Source organism: Notechis scutatus, chromosome 1 (assembly GCF_049901735.1).
Source record: "Notechis scutatus isolate UNSWTSFEM ecotype Mainland chromosome 1, rNotScu1.2, whole genome shotgun sequence".
Lineage (NCBI taxonomy): Eukaryota > Metazoa > Chordata > Lepidosauria > Squamata > Elapidae > Notechis > Notechis scutatus.
The window spans coordinates 88,443,719-88,466,786 of record NC_142009.1 but is presented as its reverse complement, the minus strand read 5'-3'; the positions used below and the strand labels follow the sequence as shown (position 1 = coordinate 88,466,786).

The 23,068-nt window shown below is 36.5% G+C and overlaps 1 protein-coding gene across 1 annotated transcript in view; it reads left to right on the top strand.

The window, feature by feature from the left end:
* Nucleotides 1-22,742, top strand: part of UTRN (utrophin) — a 359,787-nt gene extending 337,045 nt beyond the window's left edge. Inside the window, exons 71-76 of the mRNA XM_026666216.2 lie at nt 1,640-1,798; nt 3,598-3,841; nt 6,740-6,848; nt 8,878-8,970; nt 18,795-18,817; nt 20,715-22,742. Of these exons, the coding sequence (XP_026522001.2) occupies nt 1,640-1,798; nt 3,598-3,841; nt 6,740-6,848; nt 8,878-8,970; nt 18,795-18,817; nt 20,715-20,723 (637 nt within the window). The 3' untranslated portion in view covers nt 20,724-22,742. The remainder of the gene's footprint in view (nt 1-1,639; nt 1,799-3,597; nt 3,842-6,739; nt 6,849-8,877; nt 8,971-18,794; nt 18,818-20,714) is intronic.
* The last annotated feature ends 326 nt before the right edge of the window (nt 22,743-23,068 follow it).

The window sequence follows — 23,068 nt, the reverse complement described above, 5'->3', positions numbered from 1 at the left end:
AAAATCTTAGGAGAACAGCATAAATTATAAAAGAGATGATCAGCATCACAACCCTGAAAACAGGAAAGATAACCACATAATCAGTGTCAATATCTAGCTCATCCACATCAAGCCAATGATTAATCGAAGGAATGCTTACCACTGAAAAAGTGAATACTACTCCCAGTATGCAGATGATGCAATCCACATTGTTGACAATGCAAGAAATGATGGTTAAACTCCAGGAAAACATGACAAAAAACCATGGCGAAATAAAATCTGAAATGGGAGAGATGAAATCAGAAATATATAAATTGGATGACAGGATGGGCTCAATTCAAGCAGTGATCCAGAAAAATGAGGAAAGAATAAAAACAATTGAAAATAGAACAGAACAAACAGAAAAAACTAGAAATGATGGACCAGAAGATGACAGAGCTGAATAAAGACCTGGAAGAATCTTTGATACATTTAGAGATGGATCAGGCCTCATTTTTCCTGAGGTTCCAGAACTTAACAGAGACAAAGGAAGAGGACCTGGAGATGTTGATGGCGGAATTGATTGCAGAAGCCCTTCAGAGGGATAGGCAGGAAATTTTAAATGAATTAGATGAAGTCTACAGAGTGTACACAAGCTATGCCAGATGCCATAGACTCCCCAGCACATATAAGATATGCCTGTAAAAAAGTCAGGACATTATATATAAGATCATAAGGGAAGAGTCAGTGATGTACAAAGGGAAAGAAATAATGGCATTGAAACAAATCCCTAGAAGAGTCAGCGAACAATGGAAGGACTACCATTTTCTGGTGACCCAATTAAACAAGAGAAATATTTATGACAGTTGCAGTGTCCTGAAGTCAGATACCTTTTGTGACCTTCTGACAACCAAAGTCAGATTCACTTGACAACTACGTTACTAACTTAAGAACTGTAGTGATTCACTGACAACTGTAGTAAGAAAGGTCATAAAATGGGGCAAAATTTACTTAACATCAGGGGCCTTTCTGTTTGCTTCACAATCACTAGGTCATCATGGAAATGTTCACCTGAAATTGACGTGTGCACGATAGATCTGCCTTCAACAGTTTGGTCTCTTCAGGGATGGCTTTTAGATCAGTCAGGTGGCAAAGCAGATGAAAAATGAGGAGACAGCAAGAAAATATTTGACCTGATGTTAATTCAACAAAGAAGCGATTGCTTGCAGGATGAAGTCCATAATGCATAATACAGTGGTGCAAAATGGGAAACCCTGCGTGTTTATGGCAGTGCCAAGATTACCCATGCTTTTTTCTGTTTTGGGGGAGGAAGGTTTAGGGCTTACATGATATTTGGTATGTTTTTGTTTCAGGTAGGAAACTGCTTTACCATTTTTTTTGCCATTGTGCAATTCTAGATAACTCTAGGGTCCCTTACCCTCCTCAAAACATTCCACAGAAATAGGTTGCTCTTCTGTGTTATGAAGGTGGCTTACTATTTAAAGCAGCAATTGGTTTAATCCTTTATAAAATTGCAACTTTATCTTCTTTCAGTTAATACATCTTGCACTTATTTATTTGCCTTTTCAGCCAATTTTATAATATTTAAAACTATGGCATTAGTTATGCATGGAGTATTCATATACAATTCATTTATATTTCAAACACGTATATACTCTAGGGAAGATGAACATGCTCTTATCCAGCAGTATTGCCAGACACTGGGAGGTGATTCGCCAATGAGTCAACCACAAAGTCCAACCCAGATCTTGAAGTCAGTGGAGAAAGAAGAACGAGGAGAACTTGAACGAATCATTGCTGACCTCGAGGAAGAGCAAAGGTTCCATAACCCTATTCTACATTCACCATGTCTTGAAGATTGGCTATGAAAAAAATATTTAAGGGTCAGAGGTTTATTTCTGTGTGTCAGTAGGAAAATAGGAATCAAATATGCTAAATAGTCTTTCAAAACTGAAATGGTGGGAATTGTCCCATTCCTTGGTCGGTTGGCCATTCCATTCCTTGCTTCTCTTCTTGTATCTCAACATTTCAACCAATGCAAATAATTGCACCTGCTCAGGTTTCTCCATGCCAACCGCCTCCTGTCCCAGTGAGTTCTCTCTTAAACTGAATCGAAGAAGCCCCTCCATCTCCTTTTCCTTTTTTTTACACCAAATATAAAGGCAAGAAACACTCTGTTGGTCCATGGTTGAGGACAGGATTTACACTCCAGAAATCAAAACTTCAATCTCTGTTTTCCCCAGATAGAGCTAGAAAGATCCCAGACTAAAATCAAAGTCTAGTTTATATTCCCAAGAAGTGGCCAACTTTTATGAGCCTGAGGACCTCCCTAGCCATTTTTGTCTGAAACAGCAAGGTTAGAATTTTCACTGCAGTCCAAACTATAAGCCTAGAAGGACATACTAGACCAGCAGAAGAAAAAAACTAAGTTCCATTAAGCATAATTAATATTACTCTCCGTGCATTTTTTTTTTATTTTCCATGAAAATTATAATTTGGCAGAAATTTCTAGTGTGTTGAGATCACAAGCGACAAAATTTCATAGTACCTAAATATATAATACAGATATTTCCTGAGTGAGGTGAATAAATTCTGTAAGAAATCAGCTTGCTGTTTTTTTGATTAATGGGGCAGAATCTGACAGAGGTGAGATTTTCTCTAAATTAATTTGGACATAAAGATTGACTCATTTGTTCATATTTGCTACTCATTAATAGTAGCATCAAGAAATGACTTCTCTGTTCAAATATGTGTTACTGGCCAAATTGCTATAGTCCTGTATGAACTCCAGCATAGGATTTTGCATAAAACATTATTAAATTCAGCAGCCAGTATAAAATAAAAAGTGGCGATATATTATGTCCTATACCAGTGATGGCTAATCTTTTCCTTGTTGCGTGCCTCCGCCCATAATGCAATGCACATGCGACACCCCTCCCCCTGCATATGTGTGTGTGACCCCCCTGAGCATTCACCATGCGCCTCTGCACACGTGTGCATGACCCCTGCACGCCTCTGTGCATGCACGGCCCCTCCGCCTGGCCCCTGGCCCTTGCACATGCGTGCGTGTCTCTCCCCACGCATGTGCAGCAGATAGCTGACAATCGGCTGGTGAGGGGCGTGCGCGTGCATGCACAGTGGGGCTGTCCTGGGTGACCTCTCGCATGCCGGCAGAAATTGCTCTGCATGCCACTTCCGGCACGTGTGCCATAGGTTCGCCATCACGGTCCTATACTGTATGTTATTAAAAAAAATAGCCTTAACCCTAACTTTTTCCAGGAGTGTTGAGATGGTATGAAGGGGAATGTTTAAAACCATGGATGGAGAATTTTCAGAGCCATTTTCCGCCATTTCATAAATCACAAATCACATGGGGAAGAGTTGCATAGAGAGGTTTCTTCTTCCTGCAGCTCTCGGAGTTATTTTGTGCAGATAACCTGCAAAAAGGAAAAAAAGTGTTCTATTGGCATTATTTTCCCGCCATCACTAGTCAAACATTTATCTTATAAGTTGCTCTGACCTTTTCATACAATTAGATAACAAGGAGAAACTTTTAAGTGGAGTTTCCTATCGTTCTTCTGCTATTAAAATCAGCTGTTTTTAAAAAATTCCCTTTAGGATGCTACAAGTGGAATATGAGCAACTCAAGGAACAGCATCTTCGAAAGGGAATCAATGCCCTAAATTCACCTCCAGACTCAGCTGTGTCACCTCAACACACTATTGAAGATGCTGAACTCATTGCAGAGGCCAAACTTTTACGGCAACACAAAGGGCGCCTGGAAGCCAGAATGCAAATCTTGGAAGACCACAACAAGCAACTGGAATCTCAGCTTCACCGGCTACGACAACTGCTGGAACAGGTATTGTATTCAGTGACTTTCTCCCTAGGACAGCAGTTATTTATAGACTCACAGTGTGAAACTAGTTAATTGTATTTGATTTCTTTACAGACATAATGTTTTGTGCTCTATTTGGGTTCTCTCTGCAAACTGATTTTAATTTTTTTGCCAAGAGTAAAGCCATATTTTATTTATTTATTTATTTGTTTATTTATTATATATATATATATATATATATATATATATCATATATATTTCATGTTTCCATACTGCCTATCTACTTCAAGGAAGGGCTTTGAGCAGTGTATAGTATAATCGACATATAAAGCAGCATATAAAATTAATAATAAAATATTAAGATTACTTTAGGTTTTAAAATTTAAAAAATTATAAGATAATAACATAAAATTTCAAAGAAACAATAGCCAAAATAAAAGTTCCAAGTTGGTCATTTAAGATTGGTTCATAAGGCACCCGTGGCAACAGCCAGCCCCACAATTGTGTGGACCTTTGTGCCCCCCCGCCCCCCCATGCAAGGCCATAGAGCCAAGTGTTGACCTCTTTACAGAAGGCCAGAAGAGTGAGGGCCTACCTCACCACTGGGGGAAGGATGTTCCATAATGTGGAAAAAATTTTGACAGGGTCTGCAGCATACTCTCCCTATAATCCTGAGTGATAATTTAAAAAGTGGTTTCCAAATGTTCTTCCACAAAGAACAACTAGGAAAAAATTAGAAAAGCCCCCAAGGGATTGATCTGAGTGAATATCTTAATGCTTACTGATTGCAAGTATTGTCAACCTCAAATTATCTGGCAATAGAGCTATTTCACTACTGGGATTTTAAGGGTGAAAGAAATAGAAATGTGGTAGAGCTTCAAGTAGTTTGAAGCCAAAAAAACTGATCAAACTACCCACTAAACTACCCATTCTAAATGTGTTGGCTGCTGTAAGAATTTTAATTCTCCCTTTTGTTAATTCATGGAGAAAAAAAACAAGAAGGGATTTCTTATCTTTTCCTACTATTAATAAAAAAAAACATTCATTCTGAAATATGGAAGTCCAGCTGCATTTTAACTCGTCTCCTGTATTTGAGGCATTGAACTAGATCACAAATTTCACTTTTTTCATAGTGCACAGGAAACATTTTATAATAGCCTTCTTTCAGCATGGAACTTTTGGAAGCGTTAATAATATGCATTGTTCTTTACAGTGTCTATTTATGGGGTAGTTCAGTTGCATTTCTTTTCAATTGGTTTTAAAATGGACTGTGTGGTGACAAGTGTTATATAACCTTGTGACACGTGGTACTGTTTGTTTTTCTAATATGTTATTTGCAAATCAGTCTCATTTTTTTAAAAAAAAATCTTTGTGATTATGATATATTGACTGAAGAGTGTTGATTAAATTAATAACCTGTCAAGAGTGTAGTCTCTCAGAGCTATGGGGGGGGGGGGACTAATTGAGCTGGTGGTATCAAAGGAGAATATTAAGACTATTTTGAATTCCTGCATTTCATCATGTTAAAACTTGATATTTAAGGTCACGGTTTGAAGGTGTACTTACTATTTTTATTTCAACAAGGATTGATGGTTGCTGTGAAATTTTCCATTGTGTGTAAAATATGCAATAACAAGGTCAGATTTAGAGATGAAGTGGAGCTGCACATAGGAGCTTCATTAAGACATGTTAAAAAAAGAAATTCTAACGAAATCATAAATGTCTTAACTAAATCCTTATGAAAATCTGGAAGCTTGCAGATCAAACACATTTATTAATTCATAGACAAGGAATAAGAGAAATAGGCTATCAGTAAATCAACCATTGTTTATATGGCATTGGAATCCGTTGAGTTTGTCAAAAAATGAAAGCAAAATATTTTATGAATTCATGTCAAGCTGAAAAAAGAGTGAGATTAATGGAATTCATAAACCCAGAATTTGCTGAGAATTGCTTTGTAATATGGAACAACTATTTAGTATTACATGGAATTTAGCTTCTCTCTTTTATAATCTAGTAGGAAGAGCCATCAAAATACTCATAAAAATTCCTCTTTAAATTAGCTAATGAAAAACAACTGTAGAAAAGTATGGACAAAAGCAAAAACAGTACCAGCCGAAGATTTCACTCATGCTCAGTATTTTATGGGTGCCCTTTTTATAACATAGTTTTTAAGTATCATGTACTGAATAAAACATGAAAATGGTTACTTAAAATATCCTTTTGTAGAATTAGTTTAATCCTAGAAAACCAAGTTTACCTGCAGTATTGTAAATAAGTGTTTCTCAATGACTGGGGAATTTTGGGAGTTGGAGTCCACAACTCTTCACGTTGCCAAAGTTGAGAAATATACTGCTAGAGACAGTGGTCCCCAACCTTTCCAGCTGTGCAGACCAGTGACAATGGTGGCAGCCTCAGGGGAGAGGGATGGTTTCGCAAATGGGGCTTTGCACTGTCTGCCGCTTGCATGGTCCAGTTCCCAATGGGCTGTGGACAAGTACCAGGCTGCAGACTGGTGGTTGAGGATCCCTGGCTAGAAAGATATGTCACTTGCATTGGTACTGATATTCTGCTCTGCTCTGCTCTGACTCTTGTCTCTACACATCTTTGAACTATTCCAAAAATGCAAAAGCCAACATAGGATTCAGTTTACATCAAAACTATTATGAAGTCTATTAAAAGTCCGATATATGTCACCAGCTGAACAAACTATTTGCCATCATAATTGTGGGATATGGAAAAAACCAGCAGGCTCAGCAAGTGACACTTAACTGTCTCAAAAGCTTGCTCTTCTTTATGGTGTCTGATTCATTTCAATTCTGGATATTGAATACCACAAAGTACGTTTTATCAGATTTGATCAAATATTTAATTTATGCTCTGGTATGTTCAAATGAACTTCTTTCCACCTCTAATTTACAGCCTGAAACAGATTCCAGGGTTAATGGGGGCTATTCTAATGCTTCACCTCAGCAATCCACCCTTGGGTATTCATCTGATCAGGATGCTAGTTCACTGTTTAATCAGACAGGTAAGTTACTAATCAGTGCACAGCTAGTAGTGTTATATTTCCCTTGAGTCAGTTTCCAAAGTCTATTGAGTTATAAAATTAACCCCATGCAAAATGTATGCTGAGATCTGAGATACCTTGTGATTGTATATTCAGGTTGAAATTTGAGTTATGGGGCTACCCCTTTCTGTCCCCTCACCAGTTGTATGGTGTCTTGTTCATTATATAAATATTCAGTATATGTATTTGCCTAATTCAATAAGAGAGATAAAACTTTTTTGTTTGCTTGCTGAGCATTTCTTTTTAGAATTAGAAAGTTAAGGCACAAAGAACCAATTGAGAATTTACTACAGAAGCTGCTTAGTGTAATATATTGTTATCCAGGTCAGGTGTTCAATTTATTCTTAGGAAAAAGTATAATTACTTGTATGTAATTTGTTACTCAGAACAACAAAGCTTCATACATTGACTGAAAGATTCAAAACTTTTCTGAAATTGGATGCAAAAAGAATGCAAAAATGAATGAACATTATTCATTCATTTATCTTTTTAGCCACTATAAAGCATTTTTAGCATTGTAAAGCCCTTTGGGCATCTTACAAAACTTTAATATGAAACAATGAAATATTAAGAAGAATGTAAGAGCTAAGTAGATAAAATGGCCAAGAATCCAAAACCCAACTGAATATGTCATTACTGAATGTTCAACAATTGTGAAATGATCCCATTAAAGTCAGGCCAGAGGCATGACAAGTAAAACAATTACTATGCTATTGTTACCTCGTGATGATAGACGACTTTGACTTTATTGTAATAGTTGAGATTAAAAATAAATTTTAAAGGGTGAGGTTGAACTTTTTAATTAAGTACAAACATTGATATTAAAAATGCCTATGAATAGGACATGTTCTTTTTGCATCTCTCTCCAGTCAAGATGAAAATATACTACAGTACTCCACATACTATACTATGCAGTACTCCACAGCCTAGTACTGCATAGAGGCCCCAGTTCCCTTTTTGTAGGTTCTGGAATTACACTAAACTATGCTGCCAATATTCAGTAGCAAAAGAGAAAAAAAATGTTTTGTGACTTTAAATCTTTTTAACTTTTTTTTAAAGACGATTCTCTGTATTATTCGAACAACTAATGTTCATGTCCCAGCCCCTCAAAAATTTTAAATGCCCAAGCCAAACCTTACAATACTTGCATGTTTTTTTGCAGTCTTCATAAGTTTGTAGGTGAGAGAGTACGGATGGACACATGAGTTGATACATAGATAGCTGGATAGATGGATGGGTGGTTAAATGATTAGCTAAATGGATGGATGGATGGATGGATGGATGGATGGATGGATGGATGGATGGACGGACAGATAAGTTTCCACTAGCCATAAAATAGTCCAGATTATGAAATGGGTGCTGGGTCAAAGAGAAGCAGATGAATACCCCAAAAGTATTATAGAGCCTTAGGGAAACTAGAGAACAAGGAACCAACTGTTTCTACCTCAACTTTAAGGCATACAACTGAAGACCAGTACTTTGGTGCTCATGAACACAAGGAACATGCATCATCTATATGGGGTCATTTGGCAGTCAGGACTACTGCTTTTCATTTTTTTCTTCTCTTCTTTATTCAAAATATGGAGGTTCTGGTCTTTATAATGATCATTGGCCATTTTGGCATTGAGGCTTTCTACTGAATACATAGACTTGAAATATAGAGCCATTGTATCACCTACTTGATAAAACTGCAATTTCCACAACTAATTACATTGGTAAAATTCTGTCCAATATTATTGCAGGCATCATGGATAAGCTTTATAGTTCAGATATGAGAAAAGGGATAAATTGATACTTTTAATTTCTATCCCTCTCTATCCAAACCATTATCAATGAGCCATAACAAATCAAAGATTTCAATTAGTGGAATTCTTTTTTTTTAATTATTCTGAAAACCATAATGATAATAAGGGTAGGTGGAAGCAGTTTTGGGGATTTTAAATACTATTACACTTTTTACTAAAGTCATTGCACATTTTGTTCTTCTTAGGTATAGATGACTTGCTAGTCCCACCTCATCATACTAGCACAGATTTAACGGAGGTCATGGAACAAATCAATAGCACATTTCCAGCTTGCCGCTGTAAGTATTCAACATACCCAGCCAAGAATCTGAAGCTGAACTTGAATACAATTGCCTATTTGAAAAGCAATCATTTAATGTTATGTAAAACTGTTCACTGAATACACTTTGGAGGCTGTCCAGTCTGGAATCAAAGGGCAACAGTTACTTTCCCAAAAATATCATAGGGTAATATATTACTCCATAATATATTCAGGTCCATAAAGATCTGAAACTTGCTTTCTTTAAAAAAAAACACCTTTATTTTCCTTACACAGGAAAGGTATATAACTAAACAGTTCATAAAAATTCATAATTTTCCAGAGTTTAGTTGTGTTAGGCTGTTGAAGTAAATGCAATGAAATTGAAACAAATTTCTTATTGCATACATACCTTAAAATGCTTTCTAAATGACATGATGCAAAATCTGTCAATTGCCATTGGCACAAATGTAAATGTGGCTAAACCACATGGCTAAATCCATCAGAGGTGAGATCCATCTCCACTCTTCTGTCCTTCAGGAAGCACCTAAAACCTTGGCTTTGTTGCTTGTCCTGGAGCCTCTATAGGATGTATTACATTGGGGGAAGTTGACCAGGTAGAGAAGATTTTCATCCCCAGGCTGCCCAACATCTTGGTTTTTAACTTGGTTATGTTTTTGTCATTCATTGTTTTCCCTCCAAATACATTTTTTTTTAAAATCTGGATGCACCAAATTCAATTTTTACCTACTTTTGAATTGTGTTCTCATTATGACATCCTATTAAAGTGGTAATATTTGCTGCTTGGGGTATGAATTTTTTATTATGTTTTCCAACAAATACACAAGAGACAATTGGCTAAGTCAACTAAGAGGATGCAGATCTGCAGAAGATGGAAGGCAAAGTAGCCTCATTCTGCACAGCAATAGAAACAAATCTCCCATCTCTCATATAAATTTCTTTCCTTTTTGCAGAAACATGATGGAGATAATACACTTTACAACCTAGCTAGAAAGCAAATTAAAATCCAGCTACTTGAATTGGTTCCTGGGGTTTATTTATTTTTTCTGATAAATTTGACTATAACGACTAATTTATGCATTCCTGATAATATTTTACTAATTGTTCATTCTTCATTAAATAGGTGAATACTTTGTGCTCCATTAGGGTGATTTATTTTGATCCTTAATAGAGTGCATGAACATATAGATAGCAATTATTTTGCATAACTTTCATTGTCAATCTTTATCTTAAGTTGACCTGACATTCATTGAGAACTTATGTTTGTTTCTAATTCAATACCCATTTGTACTGCTTCCTTTGAAATTATAAAATCAAATGCATTTAATATTCATAAAATTAAACCATTTAAGGTACACAATCCTATACAAAATAACTGAGATAAAATCAAATTCTATTACGTATTATGTTGCTTGTAGTGGTGCTCTGCTATACTCAATTATAATAATCTGATCCATTTACAGTATTATTAACCATAATTCTAAGCCAGTCTGTATTAAACTCTCTTAAATATCTCCCATCTCTCATATAAATTTCCTTCCTTTTTGCAGAAACATGATGGAGATCATACACTTTACAACCTAGCTAGAAAGCAAATTAAAATCCAGCTACTTGAATTGGTTCCTGGGGTTTATTTATTTTTTCTGATAATTATTCAAATTCTATTCTAATTTAGAATGTGGAGTACCAATTCTAAACAAGTACTATGAGATAGAAATGTGGATTACTTGCAGTTAAAAATATTGATCAGATTCAAACTCTTTGTTGTCCCTTTGGAGGTGGTCTTTAGAACAAGCTAATTGGAAAGGCTTGCATAAGGGCAAAACACACTTTTTTATTCTCCACATACTTAAGGGATTTTCCCTTAGAAATTAGTATTTTTAACACCTCTCTCATACATGTGCATGCCATCTTTTTTCCCAAACCTATGCTGAATTGAAATTGTGAAAACAGAAAAGATCCTTAAATCAGTCCCATTAAATCCACTCCTGAAGTTGAAAGTATATGACTGATGCTCTCCATTGACCAGAACAGCTCATGCCTTGACATCAACCAAAGGATTTGTATTTTCTCTGTCCTTTTCTGTTCTCAGCTGTAACCTTCATTTCACATTTTACAGTCATAATATTACCATTAAAAACAAGGAAAGGTAGAAACATGCTTTCCTTCAGACTAAGCAATTTCAAGAATTTAAGAAATCAGCTTTCTGTATTGTTTAAAGTGGAAAATGATAGGTTGCATGAAACATATCATTATCTTGTTTGAATTCTTGTTTCCAATTCTGTCCTGGAATTGATCAATTAAAGAAAATTGTTTTCTGATGTTGGAATTGGTCAGGAACTGTAGAATACCATGGGTTGTAGCAAAAGCTGTGAAATTGTGAACCTACGGTGAAATTTAACCTTTACACATATAGTGCCTGAAGTGCTTTAGGAAACTTAAAAACAGGTTTTAAAGCCTGTTTGAACACTGAAAACATACTGATGGTTATGTTATTTAAAAATAAATAGACAATGTTTGGATAGCAAGATCAGAGAATTTAAACTTGAGCTTTCAGACTTTAGATAAACAGATGTATCTTCCTGTCTACATGGGAAAGGAGCGGGACTGAAAGAGAGATGAAAGAGGAAATGGCAATCTTATGTAGTAGTCTTGCCCCCAGTCCATCAGGATATTTCAAATTAAGCAGTTCGTTGGTATAGTTCTTTTAATTAACAAATACAATGAAGGGGGAGTTAATTACATGTTGTAAAGCAAAATGTTGAACTTCAAAAAATATTAAAGATTATATTAAAGATAATTAGCAGAATACTTGGATGTTTTTTAAATTTATTTATAATTATATTTTTCTTTTCATGCTATTCCCCCTTTTTTTCTGTTTGCAAGCTTTCAATAACATATTTATTTATAATTATATTTTGGATCCCTTAAAATAGTTAATGGCTACAAACAGTGTTTTGCTTTTAAATCTGCCCATCTGCTCAGAGAAAAAAGATACATTGAAGTAGAATGCCATTTAAAATAATGCCCACAGCAAAGTTTAAAATCTTATCAGATTGGTGGATTTGATACAATTTCACCATTTTTTAAAATAGGATTTTGGAAATTTTGAGAGTCTCAAAATGAGACTCTCAAAATGAGATGAAAGTCTCAAAATGTTGACCATTATTATTTGTCAGGACCCAATGTTTAGACAGGCCATAACAAAATAGGAGCAAATATCTATTTTTTTTTCCTATGGAGAAAAAGTAGAAATGTTTTGTATGTGTATTTCTGTGGGTTAGAGCAGCAACCCCTAACCTTTTTGGCACCACGGACCAGTTCTGTGGAGAGTAGTTTTTCTGTGGAATGGGTGAGCACGTGGTTTTGTATGTGTGGGGATGGAGCTTCGCTTGCTTGCGCGGACCGGTTCCAGGCAGGCCATGGACCGGTCCATGGGCTGGGGGTTGGGGACCCCTGGATTAGAGTACATTAGATTAGGTTGGTTGGTATTCCAAGCACAAATGTGTGCATGTTAATAGTTGCACCCCCAGAATTTCATTCTTTGATTAGTCATGTAGAGGCTAGTTTAGGAAGAGGTGCCTGGATGAAGCTACCTTAATAAGGATCAAGAAGAAAGAAAGAAGACACGACTAAGATCAAGATGGAGCGATGAAGAGCAGAAAGCAATAACCCCACAGTTGACAAGCTATGATAGCAGTGTCAGTAGGCTTTACAGTATCCTGTGTGCAATGGAAAAACTCTTGCCAGTTGCGTTAAAGGCAAACCTTGTTTGTAATAAACATTACAGTGACAACAGACAACTGTTTTTAATGGGCAGCATTTTCCTCAGAATAATACCGTGCATTTCCTAGTAATCAGCCTGTGATAACTCTAGCTCCTAACAAATTAAATTTAATGAAGGCAGAGTCCCTCCAGGAAGAATGTTACTTTCTAAAATATAATGGGCTGAAATGCTCTGTGTTGTAAAACCATTAACTGGCACCCACAGGAATAACATAAAGGTCCATTATGCTCAGTAGATGGCATGGCATTGACTTTTTTCTTTAGTAGGAAAGGCAATTATTTTCCTCTCTTGAATGCATGGGAAATGGAGAAATACCAAAAGCCTATCTAGCCAGCCTCCGATTTATCACATTGTTCAACTACATTTGATACATAACAAAATGCCACTGGCTTTTCTTTGCTGTTGGTATACAGCTATCACAACTCCAATAGTTATACCCTCCATGAATTCATCTAGTACTCCTTTAAAAAAAAAGGGGGGGGGGTCATTAGATGCTATGGCAGTGAATTTCATAGATTTTCTCTAATCTATCAAAGTATTTCATCTTTGTCTTTATGAAATCATTCACCATCGTTTAGCTTCATTGGGTGAGATTTTGTGTTGTATGTTGCAGTATTTGTTAGTAGATATCATACAAGTGAGATTCTGAAAGAGTTCTTCACATACAGGTAGCCCTCGACTTACAACAGTTCATTTAGTGGCTGTTCGAAATTACAACGGCACTGAAAAAAGTGACTTATGACAGTTTTCTACACTTATGACCATTGTAGGATCTCCATGATCAAAATTCAGATGCTTGATGCAATCTTCTGACAAGCAAAGTCAATGGAGAAGCCAATTCACTTCAAAACCATGTTACTAACTTAACAACTGCAGTGATTCACTTAAACAGCTATGACAGGAAAGGTTGTAAAACTCACTTAACAAATGTATGACTTAGCAACAGTAATTTTAGGCTCAATTGTAGTCGTAAGTAGAGGAGTACTTGTATTCATTAACACAAGCAAATAAGTTGCAGAGCCTCCTCAACAACCAGCTATGCTACTGGTACTTTACTCAGAATGAACTAAGACCCTACGGTCATCATCATCTTCATTTAACGACCCCATAATCCCTTGCGGGGTGTAGTCTGGGCAACTGAATGGAGCTAGCAGAGTGGCCGGATGCCCTTCCTGTTGCCAATGCAGAGTTTTGTTCAGCAGATATATTCTCAGTGTGCCCAGAAAGATAAATATTTGCCTCTACCTAGGATTGAACTTGCGGTCTCCCGATTGTAAGGTGAGGACTCCACCTCTAGGCCAACTAAGAGCCTACAGTAATTTCTTAATAATCAAACCACAAAAAAAGGAAGCTTAATTAAAAAGGCTCTTTGAGGAAAAAAAAATATGGGGACCTAAAACCTTTTCCCACTTTGGAAGACTCCTAAAGCTTTTCCTTGAAGTTCCTGCTCCTTTCAAACTTCTCAAGTATCAGCATTAAGCCTAAATTATCAATTCCACTTTAGAAATAGTTCTACCGTGCCTTTGATATTCTTTAAATGATAGGATTTGCTCTTCTAATCATTGCGTGTGGAGAATGAAGGCATCTTCATTCAGTAATCCACTGTGATCAGAATGGAAATTGAACTTCTGTTTGCCTCCCAGGCAACTGAGGATAAAAATGGTATCACGGAAAGTATCTTGTTTTAAAAAAAAAGTATTTTAAAAAAGTATTTTGTTTAAAAGAAAGTAGATTGTTGGGGGCAATGTGCTGACTCTGTAAACCACTTAGAGAGGGCTGTAAAGCACTATAAAGCGGTAAGTGCTATTGTTATTGCTATCTCTCTAGAACATTTACTTTGTGCACATAACAAAATACTGTAATATATGAATGTTAACCAGCAAGTGGGATCCTTATTGCATTTATTCAGAACATCTCTTCTTTCATAATTTCATAATTTTTAGAAAAAAATAAGTTCTGTTCACACTGCAGAATTGAGCCTGTTGTTGAAGATTTTGTGGTATACATATAAAACACATACATTAAAGAACAAGTCATTTAAAATTGGGCATATTCGGGGAAGTAGAATAGGAAAATAGGGATTTTCTTGCTTTCTTTATTTACAGAACTCATAAAAATAATTTTAATCTGGACTCTTATTTTCTAACACACCTGTCCCCACTTCGCTCTGTTCTGGGCATTACAGTTTGAGAAAGATTCATACAACCAAACTGATGCAAAAAAAGTTAATGATAATCAAGGGGATTAGATTTAGGGATCTGGAAACTTTTTATCTTGAGAAAAGACGATAAAAGAGGGAGAAGATGGTGTCCTTCATTGAAATGCCACAGTGTAAGTCTACAATATAAAGCATGTACAGTATTCGTGTTTTGTACTCGTGTTTTGACTTGGAGCATCTCAGAGCCTACTTTTAAAAATAAATAAATAAAAGATTTAATTACAATAGTAAAATAATACAAAGTGAAAAGTAAAGAAAAAATAGAAAAAAATTGCAAGAAAAGAAAAAAGGAAGAAAATAGAAAAAGAAGACCCCAAGAAAGCCATTTCCAAGCTTTATTTCAACAAGTATAAGAAATTTCACTAATTCTTCATTTCCTCTTAATGAACAAATATAAAACTTTTCATACCATAACCCCACTCTTAACTATAGGAAAATCCAATAAGTAACATCTTCTCCAAACCAAGGGTCAGCAAAAAGTTCTGAAATAATCTCATTAATTGAACATGTAAACCTGATTTCTTCACATTTCAACTCTTAACTGTAAACAAATCCACATTTAGAAGATATAATAAAGTTGTTCCAATATCCTAGTATAAACGAAAGATGAAATTGACATAACCAAGAGGGACAATTTCTCCTTTAAAGAAAACATCCCTTACTTTAAATGACAGAACAATTAAATTCAAGGCTAAATAATTAATGACTCATGTTTTCACTTGGTAGATGTAGCAACATTTATTTGAGCTAACATGAAAGATCATTCAAAGCATTTTGTATAGTGATATTCTGATCTAACAGTATATATTTATTAATAGATAATGTTATGCAATGGTAAGAGAACCAGTTTTGGTGTAGTGGTTAAGACATCAGACTAAAAACCAAGGGCTATGAGTTCTACTCCCACCTGAGGAACAAAGCTTCTGGATGACCTTGGGCCAGTTACTTACTCTCTCAGTCTTAGGAAGGAGGCAATGGCAAATTCTGAAAAACCTTGCCAAGTAAACTTCAGGGAGTTGCCAGGAGTTAACACTGAGTCAAAGGCACCCTCCTCCCCAAATCTTATGAAATGAACACTTTTACAATAAGATCATTCAGGAGAGTAACAGTGCTGTGGTGCTTCTTGGCAAACCAGAAGAGAGAGACTGTGTGTGAAATCTATTCTTAATTTCCTGGAAATACTGAGTTAGCAATGCATTTTTAATGATGCTAACTCGTCCATTTCTTCAACCTTGGAGAAAATGGATTGTTAGAATCAAAGACCCTGTCAGTTTGTTAAAAATAACACTGGTTTGAAAAATAAGGTCTCTGTATTTTTCTTTCTTCTTGTCTGTTGAATGACATTGCCTAATATGGATTCTTTTTTTAGAAAACCTCTTACAGGCTATAACAATAACAGATACATTTCAAAGAAACTGCATAGAGTTAGAAGAGTACCATTGTCTTGTCCTCATGTTTCATAATAAGATCATTAAGTACTGCTAGATCTGTCTCTGGAAAATTGCCCATTTAGGTTTTCCAGACATGTGTATATAGAATGTTAATAGCCACCTAGGGCCAATGTACATTATAGTAGCCCTCAATTTATAAGTGTCCAAAATTCTGATGGACCTACTTGAAGGGTACTTAGGACCCAAATTCAAAGTTCTGACATCACCTTCCTCCCCACAGTCACATGACTGAACTTTGATTGCTTGACAACTGGACCACACACTCATGACCATATTTTTGGATAGTTTTGCCAAAAAACGATAGCTTCTTCAGATTTTTGGCAAACCCACATCCATAGCAAACCATTGATTTGTTTACTAACCACTGTGTTCACTGCAAAAATGGTCATAAAATCTATTTATGACCATCACGATGATTGTGATAAGCACAGGCTTCATTACAACTAAATTGAGGACTACCTGTTTTTCTCTTGGGCCATGCTTTGTTGTTAATTCCAGAGGTGATAAAACCAGAAAAGCTGTGGTGAGCAGGGCTTTGTTCTGCAGATTCTCTCTCCTCTGTGTTGGGAGATGGAGAACTTATTTCTGAGGGGATGGAAATGAAAATGGGTGCAAGTTACTGGGAGTCTGGATCTAGGTCGTTACACTTCCAATCATCCCTTTTAAGATGCTTTATGGATCAGCTTGAAGGTGATGTATACATTTCATATCATAGCATCACAAATTAGTAATCAACCAGCAAAGATAGAAATATGATTATTTATGGGGGTGTGATGACTCAGCAGTTAAAGGTGTTCAGCTTGTCAGTTGGAAAGTTGGAAACCTGACAGCCCAGGTTCGACACTCAATCAATCACTGCATGACAAGGGTGAGTTCCTTGCCCCAGCTCCTGCCCATCTAGCAGCTCAAAAGCATGCAAATGCAAGAAGATGAATACCTTTGGTGGGAAGGTAACAGCATTCCCTGTGCCCCAGCATATAATAATGCTGGCCACATGATCATGGAAATATCTTTGGACAATGCTGGCTCCCTTGGCTAAAGAAATACATTGTTCACTAGAGTTGGACACAACCAGACAGGGGAAACGTTTGCCTTTATGACTATTTCATAAAATCTTATGGTAGTCCTGGATTTATTGTGTCAGAGGCCTGAAGATATGAGAGACCTTAAGAAGGTTAAGGGAAGCTTTCTAGCAGAATGCCTGTTTAATCCAGTTTCACACCTTCCTACAGAACACAAGCCCCTACGATCATCTAGATCACCTTCCATTTTATGAACTAACATCAAATTAGTTCTGTATATTTTAATTGTGTGGTTTTGTAAACACCCCCCACCCCCAAATAAAGGGGAAATATGAAAGTTACAACTGGGTACCTACATCCAATTTCACAAAGTGGGAGTGGCGATAAGATGCTGTCTTTTAATTTGGGATTATCATCAAGCAAAATATTTAAGTGAGGTTTATTTCCATTTCATTCCATTCTGCAGGGAAAGGATGGCCAATGAAAGTAATACAGGTAGTCCTCAACTTACGACCACAATTGAGCCCAAAATTTATGTTAAGTGAGAAATACGTTAAGTGAGTTTTGCCCCATTTTATGACTTTTCTTGCCACATTTGTTAAGTGAATCACTGCAGTTCTTAAATTAATAGCACGGTTGTTAAGTGAATCTGGCTTCCCCATTGACTTTGCTTGTCAGAAGGTCGCAAAAGGGGAGTCACATGACTCCGCAATACTGCAACGGTCATAAATGTGAGTCAGTTGTCAAGCATCCAAATGTAAACCACGTGATGGGAATGCTGCAACGGTCATAAGTACTGAGAAATGGTCATAAGTCATTTGTTTCGGTACCATTGTAACTTTGAATGGTCACTAAATGAACTGTTGTAAGTTGAGGACTATCTGTATTGCACCATTGCAGTCTTTTCCTTTTGTATATCCATGTGAAAGTGGCAGCAGTACGATTCTGCTTTTATCATTTTGGTGTCCAGATTGGCATTATTTTTTACAGTTGCTTAATTATCTGTTCTCTGGTCTCTAGGTTTAAATTTAAACCTGTCATTTATTTGAGTGATATATTTCCTGTGCCATCACCATGTGTTGTTATAGCAATAATGTAAACCTCTCCATTTGAATTAATTTCATTAATATGGCTATTAAAATGTTATACATATTTGATCTGTGCAAATACTTTATGTTATAATCAAATGGTTTATAGAGTGCTTAGGATTTATGGGAAGGAATTCTGACAGATTTGCAAAAGAAAAGCATTTGCAAAAGATACATTTATCGGGTATAAATTGTTTTCTGCATTCAGTCTAGCTATATCTTAAACTTTGAGTCTGCATTATGTGACAAACTAATTGCTGTGTTTTCTTATTTACAGCAAATCTTGCTGACAAATCACAGGTATGAAACATTTGAATGCTTTTTAAATAGGTTTTGATGGGACAGGCATGTTTGTTTCACTTTTTCTCAGGGCAAAGGCACAGCTTTAAAATATCTTTTTTTCTAATGGCCCTACCTCCTGCAGAGTATGAGATGAGTAGGATTTTATGCATATGAAGGGTTACCTGGCTGAAAAATGCAGCATGTGGGAATGAGTGACCTCATCCTACCTTGGTATTTTACCTGTAGCACAAAACCACAACCAAATCTACTTTCATGCTACTTTGGTTTCCATGGAGCATAGATCTGATTCTGCATTTCATGATGGTGAAAAGGAAACACTGTTTTAATTTTCTTATATTCATAGGGGGAAAAATAAAGATTAAACACAGAGAGAGAGACACCCTGCACGAAAAAAATGGTATTAACAATTCAAGGATAGTAATGCTGTCACTTGTTCATATTCTGTCAACAAAATCCTGCATTTGTGGTATAATTGAAGGAAACATGTTGTAAATAGCTCCAAAACTATGTTGAGATTGTATACCCATCTCAGAAATTCTGTCTGGGTATTTTCTCTTCTTCTAAACTTGAACTTCAGCGCACATTTCAGTGCGGGAATGCTCCCAGGACCAGCTGCAAGGGAACTATTTTACCACTGAGATGCCCACAAAGTTGCTTCTCACTCATCCTGTCATCTCTCAGGGCCAAGGCTTCTGTGTCGGCCCTTTTGCACCCGAAGGCTGGGTGCCTTGTTGGCTTTTATAGAGGTGTTCAAGACACTTTTTTGACATGGGACTTGTAAACAAAAAGGCCGGGGGGAGGATTAATATTTGATAGTAATATTTCATGTGTAACCTTCATTTTAGGTATTTATCATGAATGGTAGTAATCAGTTAATAATAAAGTGATAACTTACTGGTAAGTTACCAGTTTAGTATTAACTGATTACCACCGTTCATATTAATACTGTACAATTCTGTAATAAGAGAAGAATCTCTTGCTATGCTTTTGTCAAAATGCCAAGGCAGAAGTGCACAGACATAATCAATAGGGAGGAAAAATCTATTATCTGAAGCTATTTCATCCACTGCTCTGCAGCGTAGGATGTCCTGAGCATATGCTTTAAGCTTGCTCATCTTGATTCAACCCAGAGGAGTTTCTACATCATACTTGGTTAGTGCCAATACGTTGTAGTGGTAAGGATGTCTTCGACATTGAACAAGGGAACCCAGGTTTTAGTCAACCTACAGAACCTCTAGAGGTATTTTGACCAAACATACTGTCTATCATACAGTATATAGAGTGCATGTTGTCTATACCAGGAGTGTCAACCTCCTGTCGCCATGGCAGCATCACGTGACGTATTGGGACTTTTTTCCCCCTTCGCTAAACCAGGCGTGGGTGTGGTCAGTGCGTGACACATCAGGCCCATAGGCCAGGAATTTGACAGCCCTACTCTATACTCTCTGTCTATCTAACCTACCTTATAGGGTTATTATGGGGGGGGGAAATAGGAGAAGGAAGCTTTGGATAGGTTGCCTTGAGCTTCTGAGAGGAAGGTGGGACAAAACAGGCATTATGATTTATTGCCTAATAGAGAAAACAACCCCATGTGGTGAAATGGATTTAACAGGCTTGGCCCTGAGCCTGGGATTCCTATCCAATAATAACTTACGAGGAGACAGATTTTTTTTAAATAGAAAAGATACAACTAAACCCCTAAGCCATGATTAAGTATGGTCTCCACAGGGCAAAGGTTAGGCATGCATTCTTTGTAAGATGTGTCATTGTTGTCTTCCTAGCAAATGTGATGCCTCTTAGATAATTTAACTCAGCTAGCTGACATTGAAAGAAGCTGTTGCCTCTGCACAATATGACCCTCACTTGCTCTTCTCTTACTGTTTCTTGCCTTCAGGCGATGTGAGCATCTTCTTTGGAAGATCACCTGCTCTTCCCAACTTCAGCTCAACCAGTGCCAATCACAAGTTTCAGTTATCACATGGCTACTTGGGACTTTGTAACCTGCTGTTCAGCTCTGTGTATTCTTATTCCAAATAAGAAAACACTTGAACTACCCAAAGACAAGGATGTCGTGTTTTATATTATTGTGTATGTTTTTCCCTTCTTCCCTCTCTATGCAACTGTAAATTAACAAACCGTGGAGTATTTGGAAATGGTTATGCATATGTACTTTGATTTATATAATTATGCAGCATCAGGAAAGGGGATGATAGGGATTTATACCCATTCTTTTTTGATATTGCTAAAGTGAATTGCCTTTAGAGTTTGGAGCAAAGAGTTATATTTATACATTCCTTTTGGCTTTTTGCATTTACCTTTTCAAGAACCTTCTCTTCTGACACACTGCTTTTTCTGCACAGGTCATTTATACTTCGCCTGAGAGTCCGAAAACATGGGCAAAAGATCAGCTTCTCATAAACTGCAGTTAGTGTTGACAAATACCATTTTTGGCGCTCTATTAGGCACATGGGGCTCTATTTTGCCCCCACTAACTTCATTCAGCTACAATAACTGTTGGCACTCAAGTAGCATTTTAATGGATTTATTTCCCCCACACAGAATGTGGAATGATTTTTCTTCCAGATTTTGTTGTTTTTAATTCTTTCATTAGGCTGCATTTTTACCTTGCTACAATTATTCTGAATATGTGCAGTTTTAATTTTCTGTGACGAACACACGATCATCGTACTGTGACAAATTTTATGTCTATCACCCCATTCAAAGTATGAAATCTAGTCCTGAAGTAATCGTAATTTGGAAGCATACCTAAATGAAGGAGCTCAGACTACTTCACTACTTAATTGCTCTGCCTTTGTGCCAGCAAAATTGGCTGGATGGATACCTTTAATCAATAGCATTGTACATTTTTTTAAAATGATTCCCTTACAGTCAGCGTTTCAAGGTAGAGCCAGCTGAGGAGAAAAATTCGGCCACTGTTTATGATGAGTAGATGGGCTTGGTTCCTTCCCCATTGGCTGTGTGGCTTTGCCTGGCCCTTTGATCTCATTATAAAGCACTCGCTCATTCTTTCCATATATTGCATGTGTGCAATAATCATATTTAAAGGACCGAAATAGTGTTGGAGAAATTCCACTGTTGAATATTATTAACGGGCCTGTCCAATATTTTATGTTATCATTTACAAGGTGAGTCCTAGCAGAATTTGAGGTGGTATCCCAAATGACATTGCAGTAGAAGAAGCATTAATCTCGGGGTGATGTGGAGGATGATGTCTTGTAACCACTCACGTTTTTCATAGCTCATCTCCAGTATGGAGATGGTGCTAGTAGTAATTATGCTTAGAGGTATTATGAGGGTCAAATTAGATAATATATGCTATATAATCAAATGATTCAAAGTGCTATCTAAAAGTATTATTTTTTTCAGCAGCAGGGGTGGGGGGGTTGCCCAGAATAGGAAACAGAAATAGATTGCAGGTTACTATGTGGATTTTTCATCCAGAAAGAAATATATTTTGGTATAGATATTTTGAGAAGGAAAAGAAGTTTTGCAAGAAAAGGAGAGCCATGACCACCTTTCTACCTCAAACCAATTTTCTTTTTCTTTCTTTTTTAGTATTTAGCTTGGAAAACAGTTCAGAGATCTGATATTTTTGAGTATTTTCATTTACCAGATAGTATCAAGCCAAAGGGTTAAAAAAAAACACCACACACACCCTGGAGCCTCCTTTAAACATACTTTAGCAGAAAAACAAATCCCAGCAATGGATAGGATGGAATTTTTGTTTTTATGGAAAGAATATGTATAAATTGTTTTTCAGCCTGTGTTTGTATGCAAATTCTGTCCTTTACTCTGCTGTCAAGTAAAATTGACTTAACAATATTACATTGTAATACTCTTCCTCCGATAACACTGATAAATAAAAGGAATATGTTGTGGTAACATCTCAGAAAAAAGAAAAGTTTCCATTTTGTGGTTTTAAATTATTGCATTTCCCATTTCTAATCTGATTATAAAGTATGATTTTCACACTCTGAATAAAATTAATTTTTAGTCAAGACTGTTTGATATTCTTCATAGGAGTAAATAAGTATCGAAAGCTCGTGCCCTTTGTAAGAACACTTTCCATTTCAAGGTGTCTTTAAAATACGTAGCAACAACATACATCGATGCAGATTTTTATACCATTTTACATTTTCAGGGATTAATATATGTCTTCACCAGTGAGAGAGCCTGCCACCAATTTGTAAATCTAGTTAAAGGTTTACTATTCATATTGAAAATGTG